Here is a 25,079-nt window from a genome sequence, read left to right as displayed (position 1 = left end):
GTGTAAGCAGTGTGGTTTAGGTCAATACTAAAGGTGCACCAAGTTTTTGTGAGTTGTATTTTTACTTATTCTTTTACTTCCCTTTGCTAGTGTTTGACAAAGGTGTGAAGGTGAAGGGTATGTGAAAGAGGGACAGGAGGATGGTCTTGTGTGTGTTTGTGTGTAGAGGAGACAGCGGAAGTGGGGTACACCTGGTCAGCTGAGCAGTGGAAGCGTCGGGCTGGGAACTCCCTGGATTCCGAAAGGTAGCTAAGCTTAGACTCAGAGACATCGTTGGCTTCCTGGAATTCCTGAGCTGGTCATGTGTTCTCTGTTTCTTTTTCTGATTTTCTGTAGTCGCTGCTTGTTAGAACCTTCCTCCTCAGCGGTGATAACCAGGTACCCGCTTCTCACTTGCTCTAATACTTTGGCATCCCTGGATTCATGGATCGCCTCCTGCGGTTAGAGGGTGACCTTGGCTTCCTGTTGTCTGGATGCCTGCTGTTTCCCACCAGTGTCAGCCAGTGTTTTGAGAAGGTGTCTTTGGTTGCAAGCTTAGCACGTTATTGCCCGTACTTCCTCTTAAGTTAGTATGATCCGTGTTTGCAGGCATGTGTGGGGACTGGAGTGGATCTGTGCATCCTTAAGTGCCTGAGCCTGTTGACAACTGGGTGTGTCCCCTAGTGTGTGCAAACTGAAAGAACCTGAGAGAAGCCCCTCAGGCCCCGTGGAAGATGCATCTTTACGGTTACTCTGTTTAGTGTAGCTCAGAGTCAGCAATTTTTTTTTCTACTAAGGACCAGATAGTAAGCATTTTGAGCTCTGTGGGCCATGTGGTCTCTGTCACAGTGACTTAACTCTGCCTTCGGAGCATAAGGCAGCCGTGGGAGTGGGCATGGCTGTGCTCGGCTAAGACATCACTTCCAGAAGCAGGGAGGGGCCACAGTTTGCCAGCGTCCAGCATGAAGAGTGGTCTGTAGTTTGAAATTGCTAAGTAAAGGTAAATTATTTCTGTGACCTACTTACGTAGTAATTTGTGATTGCACTGGGCATACATAAAATTTGCTTTACTATCGATTTATTATGAATGTTAATAATAAAACGTTACCCATCAAGTCTTGCCAAGCTGAGGGGACAGGAGTTCATGTCCAGCCCCGTCGTGGGGAGAGACCAGTGACACCCCAGGCTCTCAGGTGGGCGCAGTAGGCTGCATGCTGGCTGGAGGCCGATTAGCAGTGGGTTGACCCTCCTCAAACCAAAACCTGGCCTTAACTGATTTCAGTTCCTAACCAGACTAAGGTGCCCTGTCCCTGTTTTAAATACCTTGCAGAGAAAAGGATGAGCTCTTTTGGAAGGAAGATATTGTGTGTATAAAATTGAATTTTTTCTGAAAGACGTTTCCTATTAAAATATATACGTGTAAGATGTTTAGAGACTTGTGCATAGAAGAAAAAGATTTACTTCTTTTCATAGAATGAAGTAAACTTTCTTAGAAACTGCCAATGTTTTAGGGACAGTGGTGGTTTTCACTGTGGCCTGTAGTCATGAATGCTGCCTCTGCTGCTTACATTGCTTGGTATGTAGACTAGATGAGCTTGAGTGTGAAATCGGCTTAAGGTTTGTGTTGAAATACCTAATGTTCCTCTACTTTAGTTAAATGAAGTAAGTGAAGAAAACAAGAAGTTGGAGGCCCAGGCTAAAAGAGTTCAAGCTCGTTTGGATAATTTACAGGTAAGTTACCTTCTCTTGTGACAGAAGCGAATTTTAAAATGGCTGCCTTTGGATTTTCTCACTTCTAGTGTAATTTTTCTTTAACTCATGGATATGTGCTGTTGCAGAGGAAGTATGAGTTCATGACAATACAGAGATTGAAAGGAAATTCTCATGCTGCTCAAGAAGTGAAAAGTTTAAAACAAGAAAAAGCTCCAGTGTCAAAACCTTGTAAGGTATGATATGATTGAAAATTTCTCTAGTGGAAAGCCAGGTAGTTTTCTCTTTGTTCTTTTTTTTTCTCTTTGTTCTTTTTGGTGTGAAAGGATTCATTATAATAATTTCTTTACAGAGAAATGTCTCTGTAATATTTCAAATATGCTTTTGTTTGCAAAAACAAAATATTTCACCAGTGTTTTAGGCCCAGGAACATGGACAAATCACAGGAACTTAAGCTTATTACCGGCTTTGCTATTCGTCGTGTTTTGGGACCTATAACCTTCGGCGTTACTTTTCTTTCAAGCCTGCAGGCCACCCTGAGTGCGCTTCACGGATTTCTTTGTGCTGAGACTTTTCTTTTCTTTGAGGTGTAAATCACCTACAGTAACTTAATGCACAGATCTTAAGTGTACAGTTTGATCAGCTTTGACAAATGCCCTCCCTCGCGTAGGCGACACCTGGGACGTTCCCTCATGTTCATTCCCTGCAGGTGGTAGTTATTGGTGTGATTTCATTCACCAGGAGTTAATTTTGCCTGACTTCGAGCTTGAGTCCGTGGCGTTGTGGTGTGCGTGCTGGTGACGCCAGGAGTGGCAGCACCTGTTCCTTCGTCTGCTCGGTGTCCCAGTGTGACTGTGTCGAGGTTTGTCCGTCCTTCTGCTGATAGACACCCGGGTTGTTTCTGGGTTTTGTCTCTTCGTGAATAATCCGCTAAGGAAATTTGTGTACAAGGCTTTTTGTGGACAGATGTTTCCGTTCCTCTGAAAGTCTGACCGGGCCTGGCATGTCTGGGTCGTGAGGTAGATTACGTTGACATACCTTCTGGGGCAGTGGCCAGTTTTCCAGAGGGTTGTCCTGCCCCTGTGCCTGCTCCTGCTGGCGGTGTGTGCTCTCTGGTTTCACCGGCACTTGGCATCACCTGGTGTCCTTGTCTTGCTCGTTTGACCTTTCCAGCGGGTGGATGCTGCTGTCTCCTGGTGATAAATTCTCTGGGTTTTTTCACAAAGTAAGGTGGGAGGAGAGCCCTGTTCAGAGGTGGCGGCAGGGGGTCTCAGCAGCAGCGCAGGAGGGGAGCTGGGCAGTGACCCCCACCCCGGCGCTGGCGGTCTGGCTCAGCAGGACGAGACTCTGGTCTCAGAGCCGCCAGCCTCTCGGTCCTGCCTACGGAGTGCCAGAGGATGGCCTCCATCAGCAGAAAGCCATCCACACCTGCACCACCGGGCCTGGGCCCCCGGCTCCCCAAGTTCCCAGCTGAGGGTTTCCACCCATGGTTGTGGACCTGGTGGGGCAGGTGGGGAGCAGACCTCCTTCAGTGGCCAGAGGCCCTGGGCCTGCACTTAGCCAGCAGGCTGTCGGAGTTCTGCTGCATGAGCTGGAGGCCTGGGAGCAGGACGGAACCTGTCCAGTGCGTCACATCCCAGGAGCATGGGGGCAACACCGAGGGCAGCAGCAGTGACCGCACGTCTTCCCCAGGGCTCCAGCCAGGCTCTGCCTTCTGGCCTGTGGCCCCACAATTTCCGCTTTCTCCCCCGGGCACCAGACACGCACAGGGTCTTGTGGTTGCAGGAGTCACTTCTCCCCTCCTTTTGACCAGACGTACAGCCTTCCGTGTTTTATTAGAGGGATGCTGGTGAAAATAATTTTTTAATTACAAAAAATTGGGAAAAGTGGAGATTTTTTTTCAGGTACTCAAGATGATCGTGGTTTTCATCAGAAGTTCCTATTTGAAGAAAACTGAGAAGGTTAAAAATAATGGATAATGTGGTAACTGTTTTCATTCATCTGATTCTCCTTTTGTGAATTGCTATCTGCTTACTTTTGCCTTTTTATTCATTTGCATTTATGTTTCTCTAAAACTAAAATGAGCATAATTCCCTTCTTAAGGTACGTGTGTGATAAATGTTGAATTTAACTGACTAACAGTGATTGGAAGGAGTGCTAAAATCAGTCTAGTTGAATTAAGTTTTTGTGGCCTTTTGTTCTTATTTTCCTCCTATTTTGGTAGACACTTGAACAGGATTTCCAGAAAAAATTTTCATACCCTGTTTAAAGAATGTTACTAATGTAAAGAAAGCCAGCTTTCTTGGGAAGAAGATAAGAAGTTCCATGGTGGAAACTGTTCAGCTTTTGAAACCTTTACTAAAGTCTGTTAGTAATGGTGGTTTCATGTTCTTGGGGGGGGGGGGGCTGCCATTTTTGTTTAAGTTCTTTCTTTTAAGACTCATGCTCTTAAGGCCAGTTTTACTTCCCTGTGTTATCAAACGTGTGTAAAGAATTTTAATAAGAATTCTCAGTTTTAGTAATAAGGTACAGGTTTTTCAGTTCCCTTATTGTGATGGGTTTTCTCGCCTTCGGTCAACCAGCATTTCACGTGCTTCTAATGTTAACTGGAGATACTTGATTTCGAATTTCTTTCATTTGGAGAAGCTTTGTCATTCAGTACATATTTTAGTAAAGTGTCTTAGGTAAATTATTCTGTAATCACTTGCCGAATTTAAAACTTGCCTTTGAAGTTCTAGGAGGCTATGAATTTAAATTAATGTTTGATTTAATTTTCACATGTAGGTACCACTTAATGGACAGGTTTATGAACTCTTAACTGTCTTCATGGACTGGATTTCGGATCATCACCTCAGCAAATTGAAGCAGGAAGAATCTGAGGTGGACGGTGAAAAGCCAGTGCTTGGACCTGCCTCTCAGAGAGATGACATTCAGGAGAAGTGTGTGAAGGTTTGTTTTCAGGTGCATGATTCAGTGCATGTGAGACCTGAGAAGGGAGCTTGTGGCATAATGTACAAGAGAAAAGTGTTGAAAGTATTTCTGATAGAAAATTGATCGTTCCAATAGTCAGTTGTAAAAAGATTCATTCTTGCTTAATTCAAATGAATTCATACTTAGGGTTTTTTTTTTAACACAATGGGAATTTCTTTTTAAATTTCTTTTTAAAAACAGACCAGAAATTGAAAACCTGTATTTCTTGTCAATCTCTAATGACAACTCATACTGACTGAAATCATGATTGTCAGTATCCAAATTAATGTCTGTAATTTAAGAAAATAGTTACAACTCTTTGGTAATGAGAAGCCCCTGAATCCCTGACACCCTTGCTGCCGTTGTTATTTTGAACAAACTGTTGCCTGTGAGAGTGACCAAGAATAATGAAAGATTTTATTTTACTTTCATTTGTTTCTTCCTTAATGCTCTTTCTCTATGTAGATCCCAGTTTCTGACCTATATCCTTTTACTTTACTCTGAAGAACTTCTTTTCACCTTCTTGAATGGCAGGTTTAATGGTGAGAAATTACCTGAATTATTTGGTGGAAAAGTGTGGGTGGCGGCTCCCATCCTGGGCACGCGCGCAGACTCGCACGTGGTTGTTCACACGGCGTGGGGCTCAGCGGCCCCCGAGTGGGAACCAGCCGGCTGCCTGCCAGCTGACAGCGCTGAATAAGCTGGTAAAGGCCAAAGACGTGTGGGCTGCAGCGTGAATGAACTTTGAAAACATCAGCGAGTGAAAGAAGCGCGTCACCCAAGACTGCGTGTTGTGTGATTGCATTCTGTCCGTCAGCCAAGAGCCGGCTCGCGTTGCGAGGACTGGAGTGTCGGGGTGGCTGCTGACGGGTGGAAACGTTCTCAAACCAGTTCTGACGATGGTTTCACGACTCTCTGAATATACTAAAAGTCACTGAATTGTACACCTTACATGTGTGAATTGTATCTCACTAAAGCCATTAGCGAAAAACTCACCAGCATAAAAACCTGAAGAGAACCCCAGGCGCTCTTGGTCTCGGTGTCTCCGAAGTCTCTCTGGACGCGGGCACTTGGCGTCCCCCCGCCCCCCACCGCCCTCAGGGTCCTGCCGATGCTTGCTGGAGAGTCCGGGCAGCCGACTCTCCCGCTTCCCATTTCTCTGCTCGCCTCCTTGTGTTATGTGACTTGTCGGGTGGCAGAAACACCTCATAGATGATTCTGAGCACTTTTCCTGTATGTATATGTGTGTGGTCCCAATGGAAAGATTTCCCCCTGAAACAGAACACTTTCATGTTTTTTTTTTTCAATTTAAAATTCATTTGCTGTATTTATTTTTTTTATTGAAATATAGTCAGTTTACAATGTTGTGTTCCATTCTTGACCAAGTTTAAATATTATTATTTAAGGGGAGGGATTAAAAGTATACATTTTTCCTGTAATTATGATCTACACAGATTAGGTGGTTATCAACTTCTGTACACCCACAAGAGTACTCAACTTAAGGTGCCTGTAATTTTTCAGTTTTGCTTGAAGTTTCATTCTAGACAATAACTAAGGCTAGGAGGAGACCAGTGCAGAGCTCTAGGGGGAGAAGAGGGCCTAGTTTATGCCCTAAGCAGAGGCCATTAATGGAGGTGAGGCTGAAGAGGTACAGGAGTGGACGCTGAGGAAGAACCAGAAAGCTCTTAGGTGGTTCAGGGCGAGGAGGGTGGTGGCTGTGGACCTAGAAGTGGGCCAGTGAAAAGCATTTGGCCAGTGAAGCTGATGAGACTTGTCATGGAGCCAGTGTGAAAGCTGAGGTGTCAGGGTTGGCACCCTTGTTCTTCCTCTGCACCAGGATGAGTGTTGGTAGCTCTGACTCAGAAAGGAAGCATCACACAGTCTGATGAGTTTATTTTGGGCAAGTTGCACTGGGGACACCAGAGTGCACGTGTCCTGTGGGCATTGATACGGGGGCCTTGATGTGTAAACATGGGGGTCTGGAGTCTGTGCTGGCCGTGCCAAATGTGAGGGGCTCCGATACTTAGCGATCAGGTGACAAGGGTGAGCAGCAAGAGAGAGCTGGTGGCCAAGATGTGGGGGAGTCCCAGGAGAAACCGGTGTTACAGGCCAGGGGGCGCGTTTCCCAGGGAGAGAGTGGATGGCGGGGCCCTGGTGACACTGGGAGAGGCCAGATGAGTCCTGCCGGACTTGGACATCACATCTGTGGTCCATTAGATACGTTTTGTGTCCTAGCTTTTATTATTCCTACTTAATTTTTATCATTAATGTTTTTCTGTTTGTAATCTGTAGTCCACTGAGTAGCTCTCCACTTGACACAGCCGCTTCCCTGTGGCTAGGCTGTTCGTTACTTCTGTGTTTTATAAACAACGTAGCTGAGTATCTTTGTACCTGTGCTTTCAGAGGGGTATGTTCTAGGTGATTTTCTTAGGATAACTAACCTAAGAAGTGGGATTATTAAGATATTATGAAAGACAGACATATAAAGAGGAAAGTAAGTATCACTTCAGTTACTAAAATGTCACTGTCAATATTTTTTAAAAACATCTTTTCATATCTCTTTTAATATAAATTCAGGTATATATTATGTACATGGGGTCTTACTACACCTTTGTAACCTGCTTTTATCAGCTCGGAATATGCCGTTGCAGTAAATAGAGTTGCTGTTACCATTTTTAATGATTGTATATGACCCATACATTTATGCAACCATTTAAGATTTAAAGAGTGTGTTTCTATAGGTTAGCCTTAAAATCCTAGATGTGCAATTGCTGGGTCAAAGAAAATACGTATTTAATATTTCAGATACATAGTTTCATGTTGTATCACATGTGGTTTTAAAGTGAAGATTATTTTTTAGAGAACTTCTTTTTTCTTTTAGAAGAAGATAATTTTGGGGAAGTTGTGGTAATTGATTTCAGACCCTGAACAACAGCATGGGTTTACATCTCCATCATTCCGCCCTCAGCTCCTGCCTGTGATGGCCGAGCAGCTGCAGTGGATGCCCCTTGTGAACACCAAACTCCACGAGCCATTTGTGAAGTTTCTGTACTGGTCTCTGCGGCAGCTGGATACTGGAACCCAGGTGATGGTCTGTCCGCACGTGGACCCTGCTTGGGATTCCTTCTCTTGGTCTTGCTCGCCCAGCGGGTGTCCCACATGCTGGGTTTGTGTGTTGGGACTTCACCTTGCCTCCTCTGCCTTACTCTCTTCCTTTCTCCTCGTTATGTCTGTCTGCTCAGGGCTATAAGTGGGATTCAGTGTGTGACTTTGTTTTTTGTTTCAGAATTGTGTAAAGAAGGAATTTCACTGAGTTAGGTTATTATCGAAACCAACTTTCCTCCCTAATTTAATTTATAATTTTTCATATTCTTTTGAAAGTAATGGAAATTGATTTCTTGTGTTTATGCCAGTAAACACACACTAGCTAAATGGGACAGTGATTACGAGGGTAACATAATCAAGAAGGGGAAATTATTCCAGCATCTTAAAAAACGAAGAGTGTGTGCCACCTACTCATGTAAAGGTCATTTAATTCAAGTGATGGGGTGCATATATGACCATCTGTTTTGTGAGTTGTAATTTAATTCCCCAGTTACTGTTGTAAATGCTGTTCTAGCTTCCATTTGATTACCGCGGCAAGAAACAGATTTGTGTTCGGTAGTGCACACTTGGTCCTATGGGATCCAGCACGCAGTGTGATGGGCTGAGGACACGTCTCTTTCCTGGGGACGTCCTAAGTGCGTTGCCTGCATGGTGCGTGTGAGTATGTGAGCGTGTGTGTTTGCACGTGTGTGTGCACACACGATACCATTTTACTGTATTGGTCTTTTTGTTGTTTTATTTAATTTTTTTTTTACAGTCCAGGTTTTTTTTTTTTAACATTTTTTTATTGAGTTATAGTCATACAATGTTGTGTCAAATTCCAGTGTAGAGCACAGTTTTTCAGTTATACAGGAACATACATATATTCATTGTCACATTTTTTTTCACCATGAGCTCCCACAAGATCTTGTATACATTTCCCTGTGCTATACAGTATAATCTTCTTTATCTTTTCTGCATATGCCTGTCAGTATCTATGAATTTTGAACTCCCAGTCTGTCCCTTCCCATCCGCCGTCCCCTTGGCAACCACAAGTTTGTATTCTATGTCTATGAGTCTGTTTCTGTTTTGTATTTGTTCTCTTTTTTTAGATTCCACATGTAAGCGATATCATATGCTATTTTTCTTTCTCTTTCTGGCTTACTTCACTTAGAATGACATTCTCCAGGAGCATCCATGTTGCTGCAAATGGCGTTATGTTGTCAGTTTTTATGACTGAATAGTATTCCATCGCGTAAATCTACCACTTCTTCATCCAGTCATCTGTTGATGGACATTTAGGCTGTTTCCATGTCTTGGCTATTGTAGATAGTGCTGCTGTGAACATTGAGGTGCAGGTGTCTTTTTGAAATAGGGTTCCTTCTGGTACTGTATTGGTCTTAACTGTCTCACCAAACAAAGTTGTATACATTGCCAGGGCTGTTCACGCCCCTGTCTTCTCACAGCGTGTTTGCTTTGCTGTTTGTGTCATGCTTTCTGAGAAAGGTTGGCTGGAGGCTCACTTTCAGCCATAGAAGGCTAGACTCATAAAACTGAATGAAACTGTTTTATCTTCCTTCCAAAATAGTCTTCTCGTTTTCCCTCAGGTAATTTATAGTCTATTTTTGTTGACTTCCAATCTGTGCTCAGTGCCCCACTCTGTGCCGTTGGTGAAAAGTAGTGTTCCTGCCACTCTCCCATTCACTTAGTCAACACCTGCTGACGGATTTTAATATTCTAGTTTTAACAATTGTCTACTTGCGTGTACTTTTTAAAACATTAGGCTTTTTACTTTGAGATAATTGTAGGTTTGCTTGTAGTTGTGAGGAGTAATATGGAGATCGCCGGTACCCCCGCCCCCGAGGTAGCACCTTGCAGGACTCGCATGGTTTCACAGCCGCAATACCGGTATGACTGTGGTCCAGGTGACAGAGCGGTTCCACCACCATAAAGACTGCTCACACTGCTTTGTTTTAATGTATAGACTATATTTTTTCAGAGCAGATTTAGGTTCACAGCAAAATTGAGCATTGAGATTTCCCATATACCCCGCCTCCACACACACACAGCCTCCCCCACGACCGGCCCCACCTGAGGGGACATCTGTCACAGTCAATGGACACACACTGACAGCCACTGCCTGCAGCCTTGCCTCCCTCAACCCTGGCTCCTGGAAGCCTCTCACCACCCCCTGTCCGCATGGTCCACACGGAACGTCGTGGTTGGGGTCGTGCAGCAGGCACCCTCAGATGGGCTTTCTCCTGGCCACGTGTATTTAAGGCTCCTCCACGTCTTTTCACGGCTTGACAGCTCGTTTGCTTTTAGCTCTGAATGCTATTCCACTGTCTGGATGGACCCCGGTTGGTTTATCCATCACCTCCTGAAGGCCGCACCGTCCTTTCATCCCTTAATCGCCCCCCACCCCATAATTGTGACTCAGGCGAAGGGATGGGTCTGCCGTGTCGCCGCACCAGTGCCCTCCTGGAGGCACCCCTCCTACCGTCTGCTGGACACAAGCTGCTTCCCTGTCCCTCGTCTTCGAGTCCTGATGTTCCCCCATCCCTGAGGGACGTCCTCTCTGGATCCCGGATTTGGGAGCACATCTCCCTTGCCCACTCCTGTTAGTCAGTTTCCATGCTTTATAGTAAGAAATCTGCTGTCATTTGAATTGCTTTCCTGTATGTGTCCATTTCGCTATCATTGTGTTCAGGTTTTCCCTTTTTCTTCAGTTTTCGTAAGTTTGTGGTGCGTCTTGCTGGGCTCTGGATTTACCCTGTTTGGGGCTCTGTCAGCCTCCTCAACCTCTGGACAGTTTTTGCCAAATGTCAGGTTCTCAGCCTCTGTCTCTTCAGGTATTTCTTCAGCCCGTCTGGCTTTTCTTCTCCTGTGTAAGTCCTGTTCTCCGGTTGTTGAGAACGTGGTAGACAGGGTCAGTGTTGTCCGTGACATGCCCTCATCGCAGCTGGGCGGGCCCCCTGTCCTGTGCCAGTGCTGGGGTTCCCATCCTGGCGGAGGTGGGCCCCCGGGGAGGGCAAGGTGTCGGCAGAGAATTCAGAACAGTCAGATGCCACATTTGTTTCACGTGAAGGGAGACGTAACAACACACGTTCTAGGAAGAAAGTGTGCTTCCCGTTATAAAGGGTGGTATCAGGTGTCACGTAATGTTTGAACATCAGAGAGTCCACTTAGCTCTGTCTTTCTAGTGGGCTCGCTCTGCGTGCGGTTTGAAGTGTTCCCTTCTACCGCCTCTTTTGTAAAACACAGACGCATCACCTTCTCCTGGTGACAGTAGAAGCTCAGTGGCGATGCGGGTAACCCAGCTGGCACCGCGCGCGCCCCTCTCCACCGGGTCGTTTGGCCTCTGGCGTCCGGGAAGCCTCAGTTTGTCTCTGACTTATGTGCAGAAATTCTGCAGCGGACACTTGTCACCCACCTTGCAAGCTCAGTGCTGATTTGGGTACAAGTTGGAAGAAACCCTCACAAATGGGGGAAGCCATTGTAAAACTTGGTGACGAGGGTTTGGGGGATTGGTCTGTAATAAAAGGGATTTTAAATTATTTCTGAGCCTGGCTGAAGTGCTCGCATCTGCAGCAGTTTGGATGGTTTTCCTGTGTTGTTCTTAGCGTGTTTGTGCAACTCCAAAAAGCCTGTGCTGTTTTAGAGGCAGTCATGGCCATCATTTCTGTTTTTCCCATTTTCTTGTTTTAGTTTGTTTGCCATGAGAATTATCCATGATTCTAAGCCAGTGTTTTATCTTTCTGAAGGTGTTAAAATTTATCAAAATCACCGTGACATTTACAGTCTTCCTGAGCTTTGAAAGCAGTGAGGCCCTGGCGGGCACCTTGTAAACCAGCCCTTCAGGTGCGCCTGCTGGGCCCTTTCCCAGTGGTGGGAACGGAAGTGGCAGGACAGCGCAGAGCCCACGAGCCTCCCTCTGTCCTCTTGACTGCTCTGCGTCAGGAATCTGGTCTCAGGTCTTCTCCTAATTTTATTATTAGGAAATGACTGTTTCTAATGTCTTAATTCTGCTTATTTCTTTTAGAGAAATATGTAGTTGCAAATAGTTTTTAATTGATTTTAAAATTATTGCCTTTTGATCTTGCATATTTTCCCCTCCATTTAATTTTTTTAGTTAGCAGAAGATTGGCTATTTTTAGTTAATATATTTGTACTATTCAAAATACATATTTTCTGAACATGAATAAGTGTACTAAGATAGTACCTGTTTTTAACAGCACTCGACTCTGACGTCAACACTGAGGAGACTGGGTGAAGACATATTCAAAGGCGTAGCAGCTAAGGGAGTGCAGGAGAACTCTGTGGTGCATTCGGTGGAGAGCAAACCAAGGACAGCCGCTTTCTTTAAGAGTTCCAGTCTGCCTCTGAGATTTTTATCCACTTTAATTGTTCTCAAGACAGTCACTCAAGGTAAGCGTTCAGATGTGCGCATGGAATAGCGTCCTGTGAGCAGCTCCACGGTGAAGCCGCGTACACGCAGTCACACACAGTCCACGGTGCCTCACGTTTTCACAGTCAGATTTCAGGTTGTGCTGTGATGGTGGCACATTGTAAAAAACTCGTCTAATTGCAGAATTTGAGAAAATGGTTGGTTGGGTTGCTGCCCCTCCCAGAAGCTTTGCTGACTCACGTTCCCATAAAAACCTTCGCCGTCGCCGCACCGCGTGGGACGCGGCACTGAAGCGGCCTGTTTTCCCTTTTGCTTGAGCAGGTGCTGGCAAACTGGAGCCCCTGGGCCGCATGTGCCCACCCCCATCTCATAAGCACAGCTCTGCTTGGGCACATCTCCGCAACCTTTGTTTGCTGTTGTCCACAGCTGCTTTTGCTTTGCGACAGCAGAGTGGAGTGGCTGGTGGCAGAGACCACGAGCCCCTCCAGGGCCTGTGGTGTTGTGATGTGCCCTTCACGGAGGAAGCCTGCCAGGCCCACGCTAGTTTGTAAGGTTGCCGCTGCCCCCCAGCACCCAGCCCAGCACTCAAGGTATAATAGTGAGCCAGGGGATGACTGAGTTGAAAATGTTCCGTCAGAGGTGGCCATTCTTAGTGCAGTTTTGATGTACAGTAAGTAGTTATTTTTTCAGGTTATTAAATATGAGAATTTTTGTTGCGGTAAGCGATGTCAGCGTAGCCAGACAGTAAACAGACCATCTTTCTGTGTTCCCTGTTTGTTAAATTTTATAACTCAGTCTGGTGGCTTTTTAAGTGCACAGCGGCAGTTAATTTGATTACTGTCTCTGAGGCACATTCTCTTTACTTACCCCTGACTATAAGGAATTTAAGAGAAGGACAAAATTGTAACTCTGAGTTACTTTCTCCCTCATGGCTGTGGTTCCCAGAGTTACAGCAGACAGAGCGGTGACTGGTTGAGAGGGCGTTTGTGAGGAGAGGTGTTGCCCAGATTGCAGCTCATCTGCACCATGGCACCATTTGATGAAACGCAACACTCACTGCTAATAAAACAGGAAGTGGAGATACTAAAAAGGGAGAGTGCAGTGCCCCCGTCCCCACTTCTGTGCGATGCAGTGTTGGACCTGCTGCCCGCAGGGAGCCGTGGACGGAGGGTGGGTGACTCTGGGAAGGAAGAGGGGCAGCTGTTGCTTCGCGGACGCTCTGTAAATTGGAGAGATTTGCTGACTGTGACGCGCTGCGGTCTGAGTGCTGGTGTCCCCTGGGAATCACACAGTGAGGTCCTCAGCGCAGGGAGGTGGTGTCAGGAGGTGGGCCTTGGGGGCGGTTGGTTGGGGTGGTGGGATTGGTCTGCCCCCCGATGCAGGAGGCCGCAGCTCCCTGGCCCCTAGTGAGGACACGACCGAGGCACCGTCTGAGAGGCGGGAAGAGGACTCGCCGGACACCAGGGCCACTGGCGCCGGGGCCTCGGACCGGAGTCTCTGGAACTGTGGGCGATGCTTTCTCTGGTCTGTGGGGTTTTGTTACAGCAGCTCAGGGACCACCACGTGACTGTTTCGGAAAGTGAGCTCCAGAGGAGATTCACAGAAGTCTGTTGATTTTGACTGTTGTCACCACTGTATGACCCCAGTGCAGCTGCCATGACCAGAGCGTAGCTCCTGCGACCTGAGCGTAACTGTCGGGACTGTCATTAATAAATAGAAAAAAGAAATTCTGTTCAGGTGACAAAGCCAAACATGTGAAATGTGGGTATTAGTCTAATACGATGCCTGTAAAACATCTCCCTTGTGAGTAAATGGAACGTGAGTGAAGATTAGGTAAATAAGGGTGAGTGAGCAGGCTAATGAGATTATCTCTGAAGTTAAATGGCAGAAATACAGGACTTTTTTCTTCTTACCTGGGCCCAGAGGGCTCAGCCATCTCTGCTGCGTCTGTGTGTCACCATCACTGGCTGGCCCGGGTGCACAGGGTGAGTGGTCACTGCAGAGTGGGGTGTGGAGCCGGCCATGTGCACTTGATAGGGCGAAGATTACCGTTGAATGCCAGGGCATTTTCGAAAGACTCAATAATACAGCATATTGGTAAAAAGAAACCAGAGTTTTGGTACAACTGGTAACTAAATTTTTTAAAATACGCTTTTTGAAGTTAAATTGGTCTTGTTTTTAGAAAACAAGCCTTCACTATTAGGGAAATTAAAGTAAGGATGTAATAAGGCCACTTTAAAAAAATAACCAAACACCATTTTTCTACATGCCCGCCCCACTGATAAAGGACTGTTTTGTGAGTTTGCAAACTTTCTATAGCGTGTAGCACCCATCCTGTTTAATCTGAGATGTCATCACTGAGAAGGGAGGGACTTGTGTCAAACCCCGCAGGCGGCTCTGTGGTGAAAGCGTTTGCTCCCGGGCGCGGCTGCCCTGTGCTCTTCTCCCTGAGCTACTGCCGAGTGCAGGGGGGTCCCTAAGTGACGCAGGTCCGAAGAGAATCCAGCAGCTTTGCTTAACCTAGATGCACATTTAGTTTGCAATGTTTTATTTCATTAAACTACGAAAATTTAAGTACAGCCATGCTCCTTGAGCTGGATCCTACCAGAAGTGAGAATGAGGTGCATTGTGGCTTGTTGCAGAGGCACCGATCTTGGTTTCTAAAAGTTCTTTCACGTGTATTTTAATTTCACACAGGTTATTTCCAGCTTCTCATTCTTAATAATTAGGGTTTTAAATTATTTCTTTAGTTTATGTAAGCTGGGACAGCAAAGAAGAAATGCAGCGTGAGGCCAGAAGACTGAATTTTAATGATGACTCTGTCGTATTTTCAGGGTATTTCAGGGCTCTCTTGAGCCTTTTTTAAACAGAACTCTGAGTGGAAGGATTAACTCACTGGGACGTGAACAGCTCTGTACCTTCGCGTTCTGAGTGGAAGGGGCCTCAGAAAGCTGGCGTGTTGGACCATGAAGAGCGCAGGGTGCGCAAGGGCGAGGCTGGAAGTGTGGCTCGTCTGCACTGATTCCAGTCACATTAGTGCTTCCTGGGCGTCTGAGCGCCTGGGACGAGGCGCCGGGGACCCGGGTCTGGCAGGGCCGTCCTTGCCTTGGCCCCAGGGAAACACGGCCCCGTCCCTGCTGGTGGGCGTCACGGGTGACACCCCACAGCACTCATCCTCCAAGGCCGGCTCTGAGTGCAGTGTGCGACCTCCGTCAGGGTCACGGGCCCCCGAGTGGAACCCTTTGGGCGAGTTTGTATGAAGTTACGTTCTGAAATAGGTAAACACCTAGGAAGCAGCGGGACCTCAGAAGCGGTTGTGAAGGCGGAAGCACCGGTGCTGTTTAAATTTTGGAAGCAGGCGGTAGTTACAGTCGCATGTGGAGAAGTAACGTCACTTGTGGTATTTACTGTTAGTGACTGTTCTCTTTCTTGATATGAAAAAGAAATGGTGTTTATTGTTATTTTGGTGTTAAAAGATGGAAATCCTGAAAGAGACATGCCCTGTCGTGATGTCATTTCTCCCCCATTTGAGTTGTAATGTCTGCATTTAGCCCGTAATCCCCGATCAGGTGATTTTTCTTTTCCTCCTGAACCTGCTGGAGTGACAGTGTCCCCTTCACCTCCTGTGTCTCACCCCGCTGACCACTGACATGGCCGTTGGTTTACTCGCTGTTTTTCAGCTGACTTCCTGGCTCGGGCATTCGATTCTCTTTGTGTGGACTTGAAGACAGAGGAAGGAAAAGCCTTGTTTTTGGAATATCAAGCTGTTCCAGTGATACTAAGCCACCTAAAAGTATCCAGTAAAGGACTCCTGTCCAGTGTCATCGATAGTTTGCTTCAGATGACAGTGGAATCTAGTAAGTTTGCAGTTTCGTACACACAGAGGAGTGACGGTGGGTGACTTTTCTCATCTGTTCTGAAAGCAACCCTACGCATCAGGCGCTGTTGCATTTTGTAGTGTAAGGGCTAAAAAGATTTTCGACAGCCCTGTCTAACCCTCTGTCTACGTTGTCACTAACCCCACGTGGGTCCCAGGGGTCATCTCAGTTGTGGGCTTGGCTCTGCCAGCGTCCCTCCTGTTTCTCTCGGGGCCACCTCCTCTGTTCTCCTTGGTCTCATCTGTGACAGAGCACACTGCAGGCCCATGTGCTGGTGGGGGTGAGGCCTCGGGGAGGGTGAGGCCAGCCCTGTCCTGCCCTGGCCCCGCAGCCCCCCTGGCCCAGTGTAGGACGCAGGGCCGCCGTTAAGTTCTCATGGTTCGGCTCTGGATTTCGTTCTGCAGTCGGCGGCGTTCTCCCGTTGCTCTGTGCTAGTCTAACAAGCCCCTCTGCCTTGTCCTAGTGGGCCTGGCATGGCCCGGGAGGTGGGGGCGCCGAGTGTGATCTCTCCGTCTGCTCCGCTTGGCAGTGGTGGTGGCCCCTCGAGTCACGCGTTGGCTGGGAGCGCGTAGCCTCAGCAGCCCTCGTCCCCGTGCTATGCCCTCCGCCCGCCGCGGTGCTTCCAGGGGGGCTGCTGCTGCCTTCCCAGAGGTGGGGCCGCAGCCGGGAAGCCCTGCTCTGCGCGGGGGTGAGTGATGGGGCCCAGGGAACTGGTCCTGGGCCCCGCGGCCGGGCGACCTGGAGTTCGGGCGTGACACTGGGCTGTGGGTCCTGGAGGGGCGATGCGGGGAGCACCTCTCCCTGGTGGAGGTTTGCTCCTGCCCCAGAGTCCATCTGTTTCCTGTGACGGACTTTATAGTGTTTCTTGCTATTTGTCACTTGTGAGACAGACATTAGACTGCCCATGGGCATCTGGCCACCAGTAAGCAAGCTTGAGGCTTTGGATCTTGATTCACTACATCAGGTATGGAGCAAAAAGTGAAAAATGGGTAAACTGAGACATGGTATCTCAAGATTACTGTTTATTTAGGTTGGCAGAGTTCCGTCTAGTGTCACGGTTTTTTGGTGTGGTTGTTTTTTGTTTTTTGTTTTTGTTTTTTTGAGGAAAACAGAAATCTTTCAGATGTCGATGTCTGTCCTTCAGAGCAGATCTGCCCGCGTGTGTCTGTCAGAGACAAATCACCCTGCAGCCAAAGGTGGCTGCAGGCACCTGCACGAGACTGCGGGCCGCCAGGGCCCTGCCCTAGCCGCACTCACACCCGGGCTCACCCTCTGTCACCCACTGAGGAGATGGCTGGGGAGCTGCGCTATTCTCAGTGTTGGGGAACTTTTGGGAGATCTTTGATGATACTGGACTGAGTTTATCTATTTGCTGGGTATATTTTCTACTTTTACTGTAAGTCTGGTACCTGGTGTTTGCCAGTGAAATTTGTTGAAGGAGTGAATGAGTGATGGATCAAAATGTAGCCAGTACTTCACCGTTGGTTTTATGTTCTGTTTTTGTAAACTCATTTCACTATATACATACTTTCCACATGCTGTTTTTTAAGTTCACAGGGAAAATTGTTGGAAAAGAAACCTCGGTGGAATTGGTCTGCAGGTGGCTTGTCTCCTCAGCGTTTGGGTGCTGGTGGCCCGTGTGAGGTGCCGGGTCTCAGGCCTCCTCTGAGCCCGTCTGGGGCCTTGAGGGGCTGGAAGGAGCTGCCAGGGGGCTGAACTCCAGCCCCGGGCCTCCGGGGGCCGGACTGGCTCCCCGGGAGCCTGCACAGAAGGCAAACCGGGTAGTGACTTGACAGTAGTTTCATGTTGGTTAACTCCAGTGATAATTTAAAACATTGGACTTGAATTTTGTATGTTTATTTCCTTTTCTGGTGTTTTTAATGGTGTTGTAAGATGGTAAACTGAGACACCTTGTAGTTGAAAAGGTTATTGGATTCACAGGGGCAGCACCTAGACCATCGGGGTCAGGGTCAGGGTCGGGGCTGGGGCCCGCGGCGGAGCCCAGGCAGGGTGAAGAGGAGCCGCGCGGGTCCGCCGCGGCCGTCTCCGCACTCGGCTGTCAGGACGGCCATCCTTGTTCTTGTTCCACAGGCCCGAGTGCGGCTTGGGTGTGGGTGGCTGTGACCTGGAGGCCTCCTGGTGGGTTCTGCTGTCATGTGCATGTGGAGAGTGACGGCCCTCTGTGCTGGGTGGGACTCGGGAAGCCTGGGGGCCCGGCGTCCGCTCCCAGCCCCAGGTCGGAGGGGCGGCCGGAGCCCCGCTCGGGTCCCCGCGTGCTGCGAGGACGCCCTGCCGTGAGCGTGGACCCAGGTCTGTGCCCTCAGCGTGTCCTGAGTGCGGGCTCCTGGGCGGAGGGCTTCTGCTTGCAGCCGTCTGGGCGCAGCCATGCATGGCCGGTTGTGTGCTTACAGAAAGGCTGTGGTTTCTGGTTTTCCCTCCTGTCGCTGGTGAAGCCCTTACTCACTGGTTTAGCTGTGTGAGAACTTGAGTCTTACTTTGTTTCAAAGAACACTTTCCTTTTCTTGTCAGGCATAGTTCAAGTAGAAAGATTTGAGTTTGTGTCTAAGTAAAATTTATTTCTGTTATAAAAATAATAGAAATTTGGAAAACTACAAACTGGCAAAAAACCAAAAAGCTTTATTATCCAGATATATATACATTTATTTACAAGCTTGCGTCACTTAATTGTACTTTGCAAATATTTCACTTTCTTGCAAGTTGAAGGCCTGTCATGGCCCTGCCTCCAGCAAGTCTGTTGGCGACGTCTGCTCACTTTGTGTCTCTGTCACGATTTGGTAATTCTCCCAACATTTCAATCTTTTTCATTATTGTTGTGTTTGTTATGGTTCAAACAGTGCTTCTCTCCACAAACTTACTTATAAAAAAAGCTCATGTGCACATGTAGGAGCTTATTTGGGAGAATAGACCTGAAAGTGGAATTGTTAGATCAAAAGAAAATTTCTTAGATTACAAGAATGACATGGAGTAAAAAGTGGGTAAAATAACAAAGGAAAAGGAACAGGAGAGCCAGAGAGGCGGTCACAGAATTCCTGAGTCCTGTGTTTTGTTTGTTTTCTGCAACTTGCTCTTTCCTAACTGCCTGTTGCCGGAACCTCAGGTCATGGCCGGGGTTGGGGGGGGCAGTGGGAGGGGGGCTTGGGTGGCCCTGCCCCTAGTGCACCAGCAGGGGAAGGGGCCCTGGTGCCCAGACAGCAGCACCGCCTACAGGGGACCCTGGGCTGGTGCTGGGCCGCCCGGCTCGGGGGCTGATGCCCAACATGGTTCGGGGGCTTCAGGGTGTAATGTTCGGAATTTGAGGACACCTGTGTAGACACCTTCTCTGAAGTTTAATCCTGGACAGGTGAAAAGCAGATTTGTTTTTTCTTGTTCTCTAAAGTATTTTAAAAATGCCATCCACACATCACTTTAGTTTTTTTCTTCATTTATTTTGAAATAGTTTTATTTTTAATTATGGTTAAAAACACAAATAGTTGACCATGTCAGCCATTTTTAGGTGTGCCATTTGTTACCGTTGAGGGCATTCACACCATCATGTAGCCACCCCCCTCACCCTCCACTGTCTCCCTCCATGCCAGCCAACCCCCTCCACACCCTCCCACCTTCCTTCATTGGAGATGTCACCTGCCATCTCCCACCATCTTCCACCATCCCTTTTTTACCCCCTCCATCCCTTGTTATCCCCACAATCACAGCCATCCCCTCCATCCCCATCTATTCTCAGCCATCACTCACCATCCCCCTTTCATCCTAGCCATCCCCCTCCATCCCTCATTATCCCCGCCATCCCAGCCATCACCTCTATCCCCCGTCTTCCACCATCTCGCTCGCCATCCCCTCCATCCCTATCCCCCGCCATCCACACTGTCTTTTCCATTCCCATCATCCCCCTCCTACCCCCACCATCACCGCCATAACCTTCATCCCCCTCCCTACCGCATCATCCCTTTCCATCCCCCATCATCCCTCTTTCATCACCTCCATCCCAGCCATGCACTGCCATCCCCCACATTCCCTCCATCTCTTCCATCCCCTTCCATCACAGCCATCTTTTCCATTCCAGCCATCCCCCACCATCCCCTCCATCCCCACCATCCCCCTCCATTCCCAGCCATCTTAGCTATCCTGTGCCATCCCCTCTATCCCAGCCATCCCCCGCCATCCCCCGCCATCCGCAGCTATCGCACACTATTCCCTCCATCCCAGGCAGCCCCACCATCTCCCACCAGCCCTCTCCATCTCCTTTGCCATCCTTGCCATATCCTCCATCCCAGCCCCCTCTATTCTCAGCCATCCCCTGACATTCCTCACCATCCATGCCATCTCGCATCATCCCCCCACTATCACAGCCACCATCCCTCCATTGCCTCCATTCCCAGCCACCCCAGCTCTCCCACCATCCTAACCATCCCCTCATCATCCCCATCTTTCTCTTCTATCCTTTTTTCATTCCCCCTCCATCCTTCGTCATCCTTCTTTCACCCACGACATCCCAGCCATCTCCCACCAACCTCTCCGTCCTCCTCCATCCCTGGCCATCCCAGCTATCCCCCGCCATCCCTTCCAACCCCCCCAACCCCCTCCATTCCGCACCATACCAGCCATCCCCCTCCCTACCCCACCATCTCTTCCATCCCAGCTCTCCCCCACCCCCCCACTATCCCAGCCATCCCCCTCCATCCCAGCTAGTCCGCACCATCCCCCACTACCCCCTGCATCTCCTTGGGCAGCCCCCACCATCTTCCTCCACCCCAGCCATCCGCCACCGTCTTTCACCATCCCTCTTTCATCCGCTCCATACCCCACTATCCCAGCCATCCCCCGCCAACTCCTCCATTCCCCTCCAGGCCCCCCCTCACCAGACGCGTGTGTGGACGCTGTGTTGGTTACTCTTGGGGGCAGTGGTGTGTCTTCTTCCCCAGGTGGCCACGTGTGAAGGGCACAGCCCACGTCTTGCACACAGGTCTCACTGTTCTGCAACAGTGTTCCTCTGACTTGATGGTTTGGGGTTTGGGCTTGCAGGTTTCATTACTGGATAGTCCGCTTCACTCAGCGGCTGTGGCCTCGCAGAGAACGGTGAGCGCAGGGCTCTCATTTTACGTCCTTTGTTCACTTACTTGTGTTTGCAATAAATTCTGTACTCACTGTGGGAGCCTCTGAGTGTACAGGGGACTCTGTTTTAAAGGCCACGATTAAATGTTCTGCTCGAGCTTCCCTGGTTACCGACCAGTGCTGCACCGTGGCAGCCGGCGTGCGCCTTCTGTTCCCCAGAGCGCGCGCCTCTCCCTGTTAGGGCTGCGTCTCCTGCTCGTGCAGGTGCACGTTCGTGCCCCTCAGTCTGCAGGCGGGGTGCTGAGTCAGGGGACACACCCAAGGCCTCTCATACATATCTGCCAAATTCCACTTGTTCCACCCCTCCCCAGGGCGGGTGTTTGTCCTGTGTCTATTCTGTGAGTCGCTGCCGTGTGCGCCGTGCTCATTGCTAAACGTGTTGGGGCCACGTCTTTTTCTTAGTGATTTGTAAGAGCTCTTTTTTCTAGTAAAATATTCATCTTTTGGCAAATACATTACAAGATTTCTGCTCCCCATACCACAAGTTTGGGATTTCCCCTTTTTTGTTGTTGTTTTTTAGAAAAAAATAAAAGACAAAAGCTCTATTTCTTTTTTACATTTTAACAATCTCATTTTGTAAAATTTTTCAATCTTTTATGAATCTTTCCCCCTTTTCCTTTTATGCTTAAAAAGTTCTTCCCTTTTCAGGGATTATATGACCTGTCATTAACACTTAAAAACCATAAATTTAAGAATTTCATTTTTCAAAAAATTACTACCCCATTTTTTCCAATAAAGACCAGCCATTACATTGGCTCCTCCTTCCATTAAAAAACAATTACTACCCCAACAAAGTGTCCTGTTGCTAAGTATTTAAACAGGCCACTGTTACTGGCATCTCTCACATATGGATTTTCTTCTGAGTTCTGCTCGGTGGAAGTTTGATGTCAGGAAAATGGCCCTCCCTTTGGTTAGCGTGTTCAACCAGAGCCAGTAGACACTTTAATTTTACATGTGATGGTGTTTTTGCCCCGAGTTTCAGTGTGGAAAGGGTGAAAACGCCAGTGAGTATTCGTGAGCGCCCCCGGTCCTGGCCCCCGGCCGGCCGGCTCCCCGCAGCCCCTCACCTGGCCCGTCCTGTCGGCAGGGTCCCTGCGGCCCTTCCTGGCGGCCTGCAGCACCTCGCTCTTCTTCCGCACCTGCTCCGTGCTGCTCCGGGCCCCGAAGCTCGACCTCCACATCCTGGAAAAGCTCAGCATTATTCTACAGAAGCTCTCCAAGATCAAGTAAGAACCCCTCATTTCTGACCTTCTGTGCGGGAGGCGTCTTGCTGTGGTCATTCGGGCGTCTCTGATTCCTGGGGTAACCCTCCATGCTCGGGTAGCGGACACAGTGCAGTTTTCAGGGTTACAAAAAATTGTTTTCTCCTTAGTCCTTTTCCACATTAAGGCCTGTTTCATGGAACCTGCTTGGCTGTCTTGGCACCTTTGTCCCTGTGTTGCCCCCCTTCTCCACCCGTGTCCCCGCATTTACACCAAGTGTGTGATTCCTGTGCCCGTTCTCTTACAGGAGTAACAAGAAGCTCTTTGAACTGTTTACAATTCACCTGATGCTTCAGGAAATACAAAGGACAACGCACCCAGAGCACGCCTTCCTCTGTATTAACCTAAATTCAACTCTGTTCAATTTGGGTTTGACAAAATCCAACTCCCTGGCCTCCGGTGCAAACCATTAGATTGGATTATTCCTTAGAGATATTATAGACATGTTGCTATTTGTCCGACTGTAAAAATCACCAAACTAACTAAAAGTCTACCAAGTGAAGTTATGAGTAGCACCATTTATCATGAAAAATAGAACATTTTTTTAACTTATGAAATGCAACCTGTACAAGCTGTGTAAGGTTTAGAATGTTTCAGCTCAGCTGAGGCAGTGGAGACGCACAAGGTGGGGTTTCCAGAACTAAAGGCATGGGTTGACTGTAAAAATTATGTGATTTGTAATAAAATTGGTGTTTGGGAGCGAAGCTGGATGTCAGCGTCCTTCTCTCACTGTATTAAAGATCTCCCTTTCTGCAGCAGGAGTACGTAATTTTAACTGCATGGTCCCAACACCCAGGGTGTCTGTCACCGAAGCCAAAGATGAGTGAAGGAACTGGGGGGCGGGGGGTACTCGGGTCTTGGGTTGGATACTGAGAAACAAAACAAATTATCCTCAAGTCTCATAAAAATTATACTCTATCAGTATATAATCTCATTTCAGAATCAAGAAAAGTTTTCAGGAAAGTGTGTGTCTCTTCAGAAGCGTAAGAACCCATGCAGATGTGAAGCAGCAGAAATAGTAGGAATAGGCTCGGGTGGACACAGTGACACTTGTAGGGACTGAAGTGAGCATCAGAGACAAGAACCGTCGTCCGTGCTTCAGGGGACGAGTTGGTGTTGGCAGCGGGGTCCTGGAGGGCCCGACGCTTATGCTGAGAGGCAGGCAGGGCCAGCGGGGTGGAGGCCTTGTTCAGAGGCAGATCTGAGGGGGGACAAGGGCTCATCGCTCTGGGACCCATGAGAAGAGGTCCTGTATTAGACACAAGTGCTCATGTGACCGGGGCAGAGACAAAGCAGACCAGAGCCAGTTTCCTGCAAGAGGGGAGAAACCACGCTGGCCTCACACGATGGCAGAAGTCAGTGGGACCCACCTTCCAGGTCTAGGGAGGGCGCTTGTGGTCCGAGAATTCATGCCTGTGAACATTCCTGTCACGGTGCAGACAGCGGGATGGACACTCTCAGGTTGGCAGGTGTTGAAGTTACACCACTCACGTCCTAGTCCTGAGAACTTGGGTCATTCTGTTCAGCTTAAAGGCGAAGAAAATTGAGTTTATTAAACCAGCCTCGTACCAGAGACTGCAGTGAACACACACGGAGGCTTAAATCACTGTGACTCTGCTTATGAAATGGGGTGAAATGCTGAGCTCAGCAGGACGAGTAACAGGGAAAGCAGGAACCTGGTTGCATTTGGATGAAACTGTGTTAACTGACGTCAAAACAGAACTAAGGGGACTCTGAGGTCGAGGTAGGACGGAGGACCTAGTGAATAAACATTTCCTACCTTTTCACCAGAAGTGGAGTCGAATCTTCCATTCAGTGTCCACAGTTAGAAAAATGAAAGCTCTGAAAACACGATACCAAGGCTCTGAGACGCAGCAGGCGCAGCTCTGAGAGGGGCATTCACAGTGACACAGGCCTTCCCATAAACAGCCTGACCTGCGCCGGGAAGAGTCAGAAACAGAGGAGCAAAACCAAAAGTCAGCAGAAGGGAGGAAATAAAGACCAGACAGGAACTAAGTAAAATGGAGACAAAAATGAAGGATAAAAGAATGTTTGGGGAACTGTCGAGATAACGACTATTAAAAGCAGAAGAAAATGCTTTGAACGGAACTGAAGAAACTGCTGTGTGTACAGACAGCAAAAGACAGAGCCAGGAGCACACAGAGCAAGGTACTTATTCAGGATAAATGAAAGTTTTTAAAAATCCTAGGTTCCCTGTTGCTCTATGCTGGTAAATTTGATAAGACGGATTATAAATTAGACAAATGATCACAATCGTCTCAAGGAGTCTGTGATAGAAAACCATTGACATCTTTATAAAAGCATGAAAATTTTTAAAGTGACTTTAATTCCAGGTGTTTTCCAGGTGAATTGTTTAAACATTTCAAAGAGAAAATATTTAAAGCTATTTAAATTGTCCCAGAATGTAGAAAAACATTCTAATTCATTTTATACGGGTAGCATGAACCCCGTACCAAAAATTGTCAGAGAAAGTAAGAAATAATTAAAGGTTCAAAAGTCTTAAAGCGTTATGAACAAATCAGCACCAGCTGTATTACTGGAACTTCGGTCCACGACCAAGTAGGCTAGCACGCATCCTAGAAATACACAGTTGGCTTTGTGGCAAAAATACACGTTTTACTGTATTTGTAGAACAAA

General features: G+C 47.9%; 1 protein-coding gene across 8 annotated transcripts in view; it reads left to right on the top strand.

The window, feature by feature from the left end:
- CCDC138 (coiled-coil domain containing 138) overlaps positions 1-23,125 on the top strand; it is a 34,499-nt gene extending 11,374 nt beyond the window's left edge. Inside the window, exons 8-15 of one of the 8 annotated variants that reach the window (XM_074354679.1) lie at positions 1,633-1,710; positions 1,818-1,925; positions 4,474-4,638; positions 7,628-7,744; positions 11,979-12,171; positions 15,832-16,008; positions 22,247-22,385; positions 22,669-23,125. In XM_074354679.1, the coding sequence (XP_074210780.1) occupies positions 1,633-1,710; positions 1,818-1,925; positions 4,474-4,638; positions 7,628-7,744; positions 11,979-12,171; positions 15,832-16,008; positions 22,247-22,385; positions 22,669-22,834 (1,143 nt within the window). In that variant the 3' untranslated portion in view covers positions 22,835-23,125. Of the gene's footprint in view, positions 1-1,632; positions 1,711-1,817; positions 1,926-4,473; positions 4,651-7,627; positions 7,745-11,978; positions 12,172-15,831; positions 16,009-21,069; positions 22,386-22,668 lie in introns of those variants that run through there. The other 7 variants (XM_074354678.1, XM_074354684.1, XM_074354681.1 and 4 more) reach the window with 7 other exon arrangements.
- The last annotated feature ends 1,954 nt before the right edge of the window (positions 23,126-25,079 follow it).

The sequence above is a fragment of the Camelus bactrianus genome, chromosome 28 (assembly GCF_048773025.1).
Source record: "Camelus bactrianus isolate YW-2024 breed Bactrian camel chromosome 28, ASM4877302v1, whole genome shotgun sequence".
NCBI lineage: Eukaryota > Metazoa > Chordata > Mammalia > Artiodactyla > Camelidae > Camelus > Camelus bactrianus.
Note: the sequence above shows the minus strand (reverse complement) of the source record. Positions and strands in the feature narration are given on the sequence as shown.